The sequence below is a fragment of the Sorex fumeus genome, unplaced genomic scaffold, assembly GCF_029834395.1.
Source record: "Sorex fumeus unplaced genomic scaffold, SorFum_2.1 ptg000142l, whole genome shotgun sequence".
In the NCBI taxonomy this organism is placed as follows: Eukaryota; Metazoa; Chordata; class Mammalia; order Eulipotyphla; family Soricidae; genus Sorex; species Sorex fumeus.
Genome location: NW_026606199.1, coordinates 4,336,396 through 4,347,868, shown reverse-complemented (window position 1 = coordinate 4,347,868; position 11,473 = coordinate 4,336,396). Strand labels below are relative to the sequence as shown.

The following is an 11,473-nucleotide window of genomic DNA, read 5'->3' as shown; positions in this document are numbered from 1 at the left end:
CGGCCAAGACCCAGAGACTATAAAACCCAGCTCCCGGAAGAGAACATCGCAGAGTCTTCTGCCCCCACGCCTGGCTGTCCTCATCAGGCCCCTTGGAGGAGGGCAGGTTGAGATTTCCTCCCCACCCCAAGTAGAGCTCTGATAGCCGAGGACCTCCAGAACCAGCCACAGTCATGCTGAGACCACTCTCCACACATTCGGACGAGCCTCACTCATGAAGGAACCGGCAGAGGAACCCAGGCATGCGGGACCCGGGGCTGAGATCTCCAAGCCTGCTCGGATTGGGACTGAGCCTCCTCCACCCAGATCCCCCATCTTCCAGTAGGTAGGCGTTACACCTCACAACTGCCCCCAGCGCCATGTAATCCCATCAACAGCCAAGACCCAGAGACTATAAAACCCAGCTCCCGGAAGCACATGGCCACAAATGCCATGACATCTTATTATCTAGTTCTTACTCTGGAGAACCCAGCAGGCTAGCAAAAGTATCCTGCCCGCACGGCAGAGTCTGGCAAACTCCCCGTGGCATATTCAATATGCCAAAAACCAGTAACAATGATGGGTCTCATTCCCCTGACCCTGAAAGAGCCTCAAATGTGGCACTTTCCAAAATCTCAGGGCTAGGACGAAGGAGACATTACTGGTGACTGCTCGAGGAAATCGATGAACAACAGGATGACAGTGATACAGTGAAAATTACTTAAATTTCTTTTTTGCTCTTTGGGTCACACCTGGCAATGCACAGGGGTTACTCCTGGCTCATGCACTCAGGAATTACTCCTGGAGGTGCTCGGGGGACCAAATGGGATGCTGGGAATCGAACTCGGGTTGGCCGCATGCAAGGCAAACGCCATACCCGCTGTGCTGTCACTCCAGCCCCTAAAATTACTTAAAATTTAAGGAGCTACAATGATATACAGTGGGTAAGACATTTGCTCTGTTTGTGGCTAATCTTGGGTCAATCTGCAGCACCACATATGGTCTCCTAGCCCTCCAGAAGTGATCACTGAAGGATGAGGAGTAAGCCTGGAGCACTGCTGGGTGTGAAAACTAAACTAAAAATAATAATAATAATTTAATTAAAAACTAGAACATAAAATTAAGTAAAACAAGAGGGACACAAAGTCAACAGCAAATACAACCAAAGACCTAATCAAGGAGGAGGGCCCATCCTGCCTGGCTGACCCCATGAACACAGTGCCAAGGGTCTGCTGACCTGTAGGTGTGGAAAGACTGCCAGTCATCACATGGTGATGCTCGACTGCCTGGCCCCAGGTCAGCTGCCTCTCATACTCACGAGGTATATTGCCAGCTTCAGTTTGGTGTCTGAACTTCTGTTTTGTTTTAGGGTGGCACAGTGGTTCCAGTTTGGTGTGTGAACCCTGGGATGTATTGACTATGGTGCGTGCTGGGGAGGGTTAGGGTCTATTGGCATGGGAATCCTCTTTCCTGGTTAGACAACAGAGTGTGTGTGTGTGTGTGTGTGTGTGTGTGTGTGTGTGTGTGTGTAGCTTCCAGGGAACAGTGAGAGAGTCTGAAACATTTCTGTGCTTGAATTTAAGGGTGTAGATGATTCCTTGGCAATATATAAGGATATCTCCTTTCAGCAGCTAAGGCCAGACGACCCCTTTATCAAGATGCACTGCTCTCGGGGCCGGAGCAGATAGTACAGTGGGGAGGGCGTTTGCCTTGCACACAGCTGACCAGAGTTCAATCCCTGGTATTCCATATGGTCCCCTAAGCACCATCAGGAGTAATTCCTGAGTGCAAAGCCGAGAGTAACCCCTCGGGTCGTGCATCACTGGGTGTGGTGACTCCGAAAGAAAAAAAAAAAGAGACCACACAGTCTCACAGTCTTTTGTCTTTCTGACTTATCTCAGTCTAATGCCCTCACAGTCCATCCATCCACCCATCCATGCTGGAAAGGGTGAGCTTTCATTTGCTCCTACGGCTGCAGATCCTGCAGTGTAGATGTCTTATTTCCAGCCATTCATCATCAACCATTGGTCAGAATCCCAGTCGCAGCTAGTGTGAATAGTGCATACTAGGGAGTAGGGCGCAGGTACCACCCGATAACCTGCTTTTGCTTCTTTGGGATAAACACCCAAAAGTGGAGCTGCTGAGTCATGTGGTGTTTCTATTTTCAGCCTTTGAGGAATCTCTGTGCTGTTTTCCAGAGAGATGCAATCCATGCCCACCCTCCAACAGCAAGAAAAGTCCCCGCCCTTTCACTCGCACCCCTTTCCAAGTCACTGGCACCTATAGGGTGTGCCCCTCACCCCCCACCACCACCATGGTGTGAATTTCCGTGTCCCTCCTGGCTAGTAATGCTGCCCATGTCTTCCTAAACTGTTGGATATGTGGATGCTTTCTTGGATAAATCCTACTTGGTTCCTCTGCCCTTGTTTCTGTATTAGAATGCTGCCCTTTGGTTGAGTTGGAGGAGTACTATTTTGTATGTTCACTCCTATTTTTTATATACCTATTTTGTATGTTCTCTCCTTAGCCAATGTGTGGCCCATAAACCCTTTCTCCCCTCCACAGGCTGTTGGTCTTTCATTGCTCCTTGGGTCGTGCAGAAGGTCATCTTATATCAGTCCCTGCTCTTGCTGCCCCTGCTTTCAGTGTCAGATCAGAAGCGTCCCCCCACCCAAGACCACAGACATCCTTGCAGGATTTATGGTCTAAGGTCGCAACTAAGTCTTCAATCAATTCTGAGTTCTTTCTTGAGTGCAATATAGGAATTCAAAGTCATTGTTCTTCGTGCTGTGGTTCAATTTCCCAGCACCCTTTGCTGAAGAGAACGTTTTTCCCCATAGAGTGTTCTTGGGTCTCTTGTTGAATGCTAGTTGGCCGTACATCTGTGCATTTGTTTTGGGACTCTATTCTGATCCACTGATCTGCGTATCTATTTTTATACCACTACCATATTGTTTTAATTACTCCATGAGGCAACATCTTCCAAGTATTAAAAGCAAAAAAATTAACCCAGAACCTTAGAGAAGTGTAAAATAAAAGTATTTTCACCTGATGCAGAAGTTTAAAGGATGCATTACTAGGAGATCCACTTGATGAAATAGTAAAGGAATATTTTTAAGGAAAAGGAATATGGATCTACATGGAGAAATCACCAGCTCAGTCAACGGCATGTTGGTGATAAATGTACATTTTCATATTATTTATTAAAAGACGTTGTGTGCATGTGGAGGACTCGCTCAGGATGAGAGATGCATGCTGAAAGTAGACTATAGACCGAACATGATGGTCACTCAATACCTCTATTGCAAACCACAACACCCTAAAGGAAAGAGAGAGCAAAAGGGAATGCCCTTCTACAGAGGTGGGGCGGGGGGTGGGGGGGTGGGAGGGTTATTGGTGGTGACGAATGGGCACTGGTAGAGGGATGGGTACTTGACCATTGTATAACTGAAACCCGAGCACAAAAGTTTGTAAGTCTACAACTGTACCTCTTGGCGTTTCACTAATAAAATAAATAAAAAATAAAATAATAAAAGACATTGTGTGCATCAACTCAAATTATAAGAGTGTCTTGCAGGGTTTCAAGAACGTGAAATTAAATAACAGTACTGTAAACCACAGAGCAAAATCTTAGATATAAAAAAAGAGCTTCTCGTAGAAGCAGACTTGCGGAAGGGAGACAAGTGGTGAGGAGCACTGCTGGCGGGAAATGGACACTGGCAGAGGGACTGGCTGTTGTAAAATTGTATGCCAAAAATCCCATCATAAACAACTTGGCAATTTCGTGCTATCTAAAAAGAGATTTATTATTTAAAAGAAAATGCATAATAGTGACTCAGAGACCAGGAAAATAAACCTAGGGCTGTAGGATTTGGTGAGTGTATGTGTAAAACAAGAAAGTTTTGATTGAAACTTATTTAGAAAGATGTGAGAGGAGAGAATGGTAAAACTGTGTGTTCAAGAGAGAACGCAGGTTTCTCCAGAGTGGAAATAAGCAAGCAAAGAAACAGAGACATGGAAGCAAGATTCTTCTTCAAGGGAGAACATGGACTTGAAGAGCCAGCAGCTTGTAGGATTCTGAAGGATGAAGGTGGATGCACTAAATTAGAGCTACATGAAACCCTTAAAAAACTACTGAAGTAGGAAAACAGGAAATAAGTGAGCCACGATGACACACTGTAATCCCAGAATACAGAAAGCTAACACTTGAAAAAAACATGCTGGATAAATAGTAACAAATACCAGTAGTAGATTTCAACCTAACCATTTCCATAATGACATTAAAATATAGATCATTTAAAATCTTAAATAAATAAAAGGCAGATATTGTCAACTAGAGTGCAGAATCAAGATTCGGCAGTATATTCTTAAGGTAAAGGTAAGGTAAAGGCCCTCCCGTTGATCGTCGATTAGCTCGAGCGGGCCCAGTAACGTCTCCATTGGAGACTTTGTTGTTACTGTGTCTGGCATATCGAATACTCTCGGTAGCTTGCCGGGCTCTCCAAGAGGGGCGGAGGAATCGAACTCGGGTCGGCCATGTTGGCCGCTTGTAAGGCGAACGCCCTACCCGCTGTGCTACAAAATATATAATTTAGGAGCCAGAGATATAGTACAGTGGGTAGGGCACCTGCCTTGCACGCAGCCAACCCGGGTTCAATCCCCGGCAAACCATGGTCACCTGAGCCCTGCCAGGATTGATCCCTGAGCACACAGCCAGGAGTAAGCCCTGAGCACAGCCTGATGTCGCCCCAAACCCATAATAATAATCAATAATAAAAATAAGCAGAAAGATGTGAATAGCTTTAAAGTAAAATAATTGTAAAGATGTTCATGCTAATTCCATTATATAAAACACTAACCAAAGAAAAATGAAATTAATTTGCATCAAAGAACACAGATTTCAGAGCAACAAATATTACAAGGGGGAAAAAATAGCTTCATAACTATACAGGAGCCAATTTCTTAGGAGGCAGTAACAACACTAACCCTTTCAGCCCTAAGGCTACCAAGGCGGTACCCGGGGTAGGATGCCGGGTTACTCGCGGCCATTCAGCCTGGATCAAAGGCTCAGGAGAAGCAGACACTGGGAGATGAAGGAAGGGGCTTCACACTCGGTTGTCTGGCTCTGAGGGTGGTTACAGGACATTGCATGCAGGGAGCTGATATCCTGGGGAGGGGAGGTCGGGCTGTGGGCTCTGATCAGAGCTCCAGGGACTAAGGGAGTCAGGCAGTGATGCTGATCAGCGCTCAGGGGTGGGCACTTCACAGCAGTGGAGAAGGTGATAAGGCTGGAAGGGAGGGAGGACGCCTGGTGAAGAGCTCTCTTCCCCACCCCTCACCCCGCCCATGCACCGAAAGGCATCCTGTTCTGCAATGGGAGAGTCCGTCCTGGGGCTCTTAGGAAAGACCCCAATTCCCCTGCGCTCAGGCAAACCAAGCACCATGGCCCAGAGCAGCCCTGGAGACCAGGCACCAGGGCAGGGACCTGGGGCCCATGGACATCCATAGCGGTAGGGTCCAGACAAGCAAGCCCCGCCTCCCGCCCCCTAGACAGCTAGAGGTCCCCCGGCAGGAGCCGAGGCTCTGAGAAATGATTTCTAGGGAAATCAGAGGGAGAGGCTCTCGGCAGTCTGACTGCGTCTGCGCCCCAGCCTCCCGGGAAGAGCCCCTGGAGGGGAGCTGTCTGCGTGGGACCCAGCGCTGGGAGACAGTCTGCGCCCTCGGGACAGGACGCGCCCCAGCCTGGGTCACGCGAGGGAATCTGCAATTACGCTGCAGCCTCAGCTGAGGGCAGTGGGTCCGTAAAAGCCAGGGGCGCCCAGACCCTCCTTCCTAACCCCGCCGTTGGTTGTCTGTGTCCGGACAAGGCTACCAAGGCAGTACCCAGGGTGCCGGGGTTACGGTCCTCCGCTCAGCCCAGGCCAAGCCGGCCCCACCCACCTAGGAGCGCCACTGACAGGTCCTGCCGTTCGTTGGCACCCCACAGGAGCGGCCTCCTGCAAGACCCTCCCAGGCTGGGGGTCTCCAAAGACCTGCGCTCCCACACCACCTCGGGGCTCCCAAGTCCCCCTCTCCTTCCTGGTGAGCTGGCAGCAGCCGCCACTCAGCCCCGCAGCTAATACAGAAAATAGAGAAGAGCAGGTGAGGGCTTCTGGAACATCAGTGGTGGGGTGGCCTCCCTCCGCCTCTCACTCCCGACCCCTGAGAACCCGCGGGAATGTGGGAAGCTAGAGACACAAAAGCCAGGCCTGCTGAGCCCCTCCTCTGCAGACCCTCCCCTTGCTCTGGCTCAGAGACCGCCCCTGCCTAGCTGCTGGACAGAGCCGGGTGTGGGAGCAAGGAGAGGGGAGCAGAGGAAATGGGAGAGCATGCGAGTATGGAAGAAAAAGGGCGGGAGCGTGGCAGTCCGCGAGTATACGGGAGTGTGGAGCGCACGGGAGTACAAGGGGGAGTATGGGAACTTGAGAAGTGTAGGGGGTGTGGGAGCACCGAAGTATGGGCATGTGGGCTGTGGAGTACAGAGGAGTCGGGGGACACGGGGAGTGTGGGAGCAGGTGAGTAGAAGGGAGTGTGGGCGCTGGAGCAGATGGGGGTAGGGGGAGTGTGTGGGAGAACAGGGCATTGGGGCACATGAAGGCACGGCGAGTATGTGGGAGAGACTGGGAGTACGGAGCATGGGAGTACGTGAGAGGATGCAGGAACATGGGCGTCTGCGAGGACTATGGGAGTGTGGGGGGTATGTGAGCGGATGGGAGCGTGGGGCGTACGTGGGCGCGGGGAAGTCCGACCAGGTGGGCAGGTGCTCCCATGGATGCCCATCACGCACCTCCCTGTCTACCCGCCCAGGTTCTCTTCTGCCCCCAGCCACCCCACGTCCCCACGGGAGGGCCATGGGCAACAAGACCAAGGGGGTGGTGGCCGAGTTCATCCTGTTGGGCTTCCCAGAGCTGGACCACCTCCGGGGACTGCTGTTTGGCTCGTTCCTCGCCATCTACGTGGGGACTGTCCTGGAGAACCTGCTGGTCGTGGTGGCAGTGAAAGCCAGTCGTCAGCTGCACACGCCCATGTACTTCTTCCTGGCCAACCTGTCTGTCCTGGAGACCCTCTACACCACTGTCACTGTCCCCAAGCTGCTGGCCAGCCTCCTGACGTGGGACAGGACCATCTCCTTCTCTGGATGCCTCACTCAGCTCTTCCTCTTCCTCTCGCTCGGCTCCTCGGAGTGCTTCCTCCTGTCCACCATGGCCTGCGACAGATACCTGGCCATCTGCCGCCCACTGCACTACCCAGCCATCATGGACTCCACGCTCTGCCTGCAGCTGGCTCTCTGTGCCTGGCTGGGGGGCTTCCTGGCTTCCTTTGTGTCCATTGCACTCATCTCTCAGCTCAGCTTCTGTGGCCCCAACGTCCTCAATCACTTCTTCTGTGACATCTCTCCTCTGCTGCAGCTCTCCTGCTCCGACACCACCACCATCGAGCTGCTGGACTTTGCAGCAGCCCTCGCAGTGCTCGCAACCTCGTTGTTGGTGTCCGTAGTTTCCTACGCCTGCATTCTGGCCACAGTGCTGAGGGTCCCGGGGAGTACTGGCCGCCAGAAGGCCTTGTCCACCTGCGCCTCCCACCTGGCTGTGGTGGCCATCTTCTACACCACCACCATCTTCATGTACGCCCGCCCGCGTGCCATCAGCTCCTTTGACCTCAACAAGCTCGTGTCCGTGATCTACTCAGTCATTACTCCACTGCTCAACCCCATCATCTACTGCTTGAGGAACCGAGACATCAAGGGGGCTCTGGAGAAACTCTTCCGGGTCCCCCGCACCTTTTGAGCACCCGCTTGGGCCTGGGGGAGAGGGCTTCCACATTCTTCACTCACCCACCACCACCTCCATGCAGACAGGCCCACCTTTCTCAGAAGGAAGCTCCAAGGGGCCACAGGGGCATCTGAGCACATGAGGCGCCAGTCTGGCTGCCCTCTATGGCCAACAGGACCCTGGCCAGAAAAGACCACTCCAGCTCACAGAGGTGACTCTCCACCAACTCTCCTGCTACCTAGGACCTGCCTATCCCATCTCAGGGCAAGGAGCAGCCCCACTCCCATCCCGGAAATCTGTGCGCCCACCCGTACGCCCACCAGCTGGTCCCCTTCACATCAGTTGTGGATCCTGAGCAAACCCAAGGTCATCCATGGACCACACACGTGGCAGCTCGCCTCAAAAAGAGGAAAGACTCGATCTTAAAACTCAGTGGGTCCAGTAACAGATCCCTGACTTTGTGCCTTTTCTTCTTCCTTGGCACAGAAACGCGGCTGAGGGAGCCCTTCAGCTCTCGCCAGCCACTGTGGTGGTGAAAGTGGCCCGTCGCATCGCTCCTGCCTTCAGGCACCCTCCCCCAGCCATGTGCTCTGCCAGGCGGACCGTGTGCCCGCGCTGGGGAACGCCTGGGGAACAGCAGGCGCGTGTGCGCTGATTCCGCACTGGAAATCGTCACTTACAATTGGGCTTTTCATATTGTGAGGTTATGTCATTGAGGTTATGTGCGTGTGCACATGTGTGTGAGTGTGGTGTGTTCATGTGCGTATGAGCCTTGTTTTATTATTCTGGTAAATCTGACGTTTTGTTATTTTCATTTTGTCTTTTTCTCCATTAAGGTTTGCCTTTTTGTTGTTGTTTGTTTGCCTCTATTTTTATTCGTTTTGTTTTGTTTTTCAGCCACACCCAACTCTGTTCAGGGCTAACTCCTGGCTCTGCACTCAGGGGTCACTCCTGGTGTGGCTCAGGGAACCATTGGGGATGCTGGGGATAGAACTCAAGGTCAACCATGTGCAAGGCAAACGCCCTCTCCAGCCCCTTTTATCTCCGTTTTTAAAGCTTATTGCGCCTTTATTTGAGACAATGCTTGGCGCCAGTCGCATTTCTGCTGGCACTGCATAATCTCTTTCACCAGTGCTGTGGCCAGTCTGCGGTCAAGCTCTCCCTGTCTGTGGTCAGCTCGGTGACACTCACAGCAGGCCACACAGGTGCATTGCCAGCTACCCCTGTTGCTGGTGAGAAGCAGCGCCTGTCTGCTCTTTCTCTGATTAGGAGACATATGAAAGTGTGAAGACTGTGAAGACTGTTTGGTCCCCACGGCACACTCTCTGCTCTGCGGCCTTGAGTTTGTGTTGCTTCCAGGAATCATGACTGACTTCCTCATGTCAGCGTTCCTAAGATTATCCGTCAGTGTTTCTCTGAACACTGCATCTGCCTCAATCTTTCTCTCCATCCATCACTGCCACCTTCACCTGATCATTCAGTTCTCCTGTTTACTCACACTTCTTGTTTGTTTTGGGGCCACACCCAGCAGTGCCCAGGGGTTACTCTTGACTCTGCACTCAGGGATCATTCCTGGTGGTGCTCAGGGGACCTTACGGGAGGCCTGGGGATTGAACACGCAAGTCAAGTCAAGGGATTGCATGCAAGTCAAGTGCCATCCCCCCTGTACTATAACTCGTGCTCTTTTTTTTTCTTCTGGGGTCACACCCAGAGATACTCAGGAATTACTCCTGGCATCCCATAGGGGATGTGGGGAATGGAACCTGGGTGAGCTGCATGCAAGGTGCACACCCTCCCCACTGTACTCTGGCCCTACTCACGGCTTTTGGACAGTTCTTAGTCTGCTCATTCTCCATGCGTCAGCCAGAGCATGGCCTCCCTCTTCTGCCGCCCAGTTTCCGGGTCTCCATCAAGGTGGGCATCTCCTTGGCAGCTGCCCCTCCAATACCCGCAGGGCCAGCGCCTCTGGCCCATGCCCTGGAGGGACCCTCCCCAGGGGTGCACAGGTGGCTTCCTGGGCAGTCACCCAGAAAGGAAAGAACCCTGACTTGGCTCCCAGAAAGGTGGCAGATCTAGGAGCTCTCAGCCTTGGGGCTGATAGGCTGGTGACCCCCAGAGACCCACACACCCGGTCCTCAGACCTAGTTTAGGGGTCCCTGTGCGCGCGGTGGACGCGCCTGAGGATGGGGGTCTGGGGCCGGCCTGCGCGCCCCAGCGAGGAGGAGGCCGGAGCCGCCGGCTGGGCGCGGCCCCACCTCCTCCCTGGCTCCATCTGGGGTGGGGGACGAGCTCCGCCCCCGTCCTAGGGCGGAGGCTCCGCGCAGCGGCTCCCGGGTCCCGGCGCACCGAGACTCCCGCTCGCCCGGCTGCAGCGACGCGCGACCGCGGCTCCACCGAGGCCCGAGCGGGTAAGGCCGCACGCGGCGGGCGGGGGCGCGGGCGAGGGTGGGCGCGAGCGGACCCGCACCCAGGCCGGACCCGGCTCGGCCCCCCGGGCGCGCGCGGCCTGTCGGGGCTGCCGAGACTCTTCCCACGCGCCACCCGCCCAGCCCGCGGACCTGGGAGGGTCTTTCCGCGCGGGCTGAGCCCGTCACGCGCACCCCAGCGCATTCCCCCTCCTCTTCCCGGCCAGGAGGGTCGCCGGAACCTCGGCCTGGACCCAGGCACGGTCCGAACCCCGCCGTGTCCCGCCCTGCCGCTGTCCCCGCCCGGCCCCCCACCCGCACCTGCCGCTGTCCCCGCCCGGCCCCCCACCTGCCGCCGGCCCCGCCCTGCCCCCACCTGCCCTCCAAAATGAGCCCCTTGTGCCCCTTGTCCCTGCCCGCAGGTCCCTGAGCATGAACTGGACGGCGGCCGCGTGCTGGGCCCTGCTGCTGGTGGCCGCCTTCCTCTGCGACAACGGTGCGGCCAAGGGCGGCCGTGGCGGGGCGCGGGGCAGCGCCCGGGGCGGGCTGCGCGGGGGCGCGCGGGGCGCCTCGCGCGTGCGTGTCCGGCCCGCGCCCCGCTTCTCGGGCTCCTCGGCGCGCCTGGCGGCGGCGGGGGCGGCCGCGGGGGCGGCGGGGGCCGCTGCCGGGCTGGCGGCCGGCGGGGCCTGGAGGCGGGCCCCGGACCCCGGCGCGCGGGGCCTGCAGGACGCGGACGCCGGCCCTGACGGGAACGGGACCGTGTACAGCTACCTGGTGCTGATCTCGGGCGCCAGGCCGCCCACCGGGCCGCGCCTCTGCCTGCTGCTGGGCAGCGTGCTGGGGGCCCTGGCACTGCGAGGCCTCTAGCCCCTCAACTCGGCCCACGGCAGGTGGCCGGCGCCAGCCAGACCCAGGACCGGGGTCTTCCCTGGAGGCACCTGCCCAGCACTCAGACCGGCTCCGATGCACCCATCTGGCCTCACGACTTGCCCACGTTGGCCGGGCTCGCTGGGGCGGAGGACACCCAGCTGTCCCCCGGCCGAAGAGACACAAGTGGCTCCAGGGACTCGCTGTGGCCCTTGGTGGTCCTGCCAGCAGCCTCATCCCCTCCTCTGGTGCCACCTGGAGCCACTGCACATTCCGTCCTGACTTGAACAGGCCACTGCACAGTTCCCAGGACCCCAGGCGGCGTGAGAGGCCACACACGGTTCCAGCCCAGGCCTTCCCGACCCTGCTGTCCGGGTCCAGCCCAGGCTCTCAGGACAGCAGCCAGCAGGC

At 55.5% G+C, this 11,473-nt stretch overlaps 2 protein-coding genes across 2 annotated transcripts; both read left to right on the top strand.

The window, feature by feature from the left end:
• The first annotated feature begins 6,869 nt into the window (after positions 1-6,869).
• LOC130015973 (olfactory receptor 226-like) lies at positions 6,870-7,805 on the top strand. Its single transcript, XM_056106714.1, has one exon. It carries the CDS (start codon positions 6,870-6,872, stop codon positions 7,803-7,805), a length of 936 nt encoding a protein of 311 aa, XP_055962689.1.
• Positions 7,806-10,618: 2,813 nt separating this feature from the next.
• On the top strand, positions 10,619-11,066 carry SPRN (shadow of prion protein). The gene has a single exon (XM_056106694.1). The coding sequence runs from the start codon at positions 10,628-10,630 to the stop codon at positions 11,060-11,062; it is 435 nt and encodes a 144-aa protein (XP_055962669.1). The 5' UTR covers positions 10,619-10,627; the 3' UTR covers positions 11,063-11,066.
• The last annotated feature ends 407 nt before the right edge of the window (positions 11,067-11,473 follow it).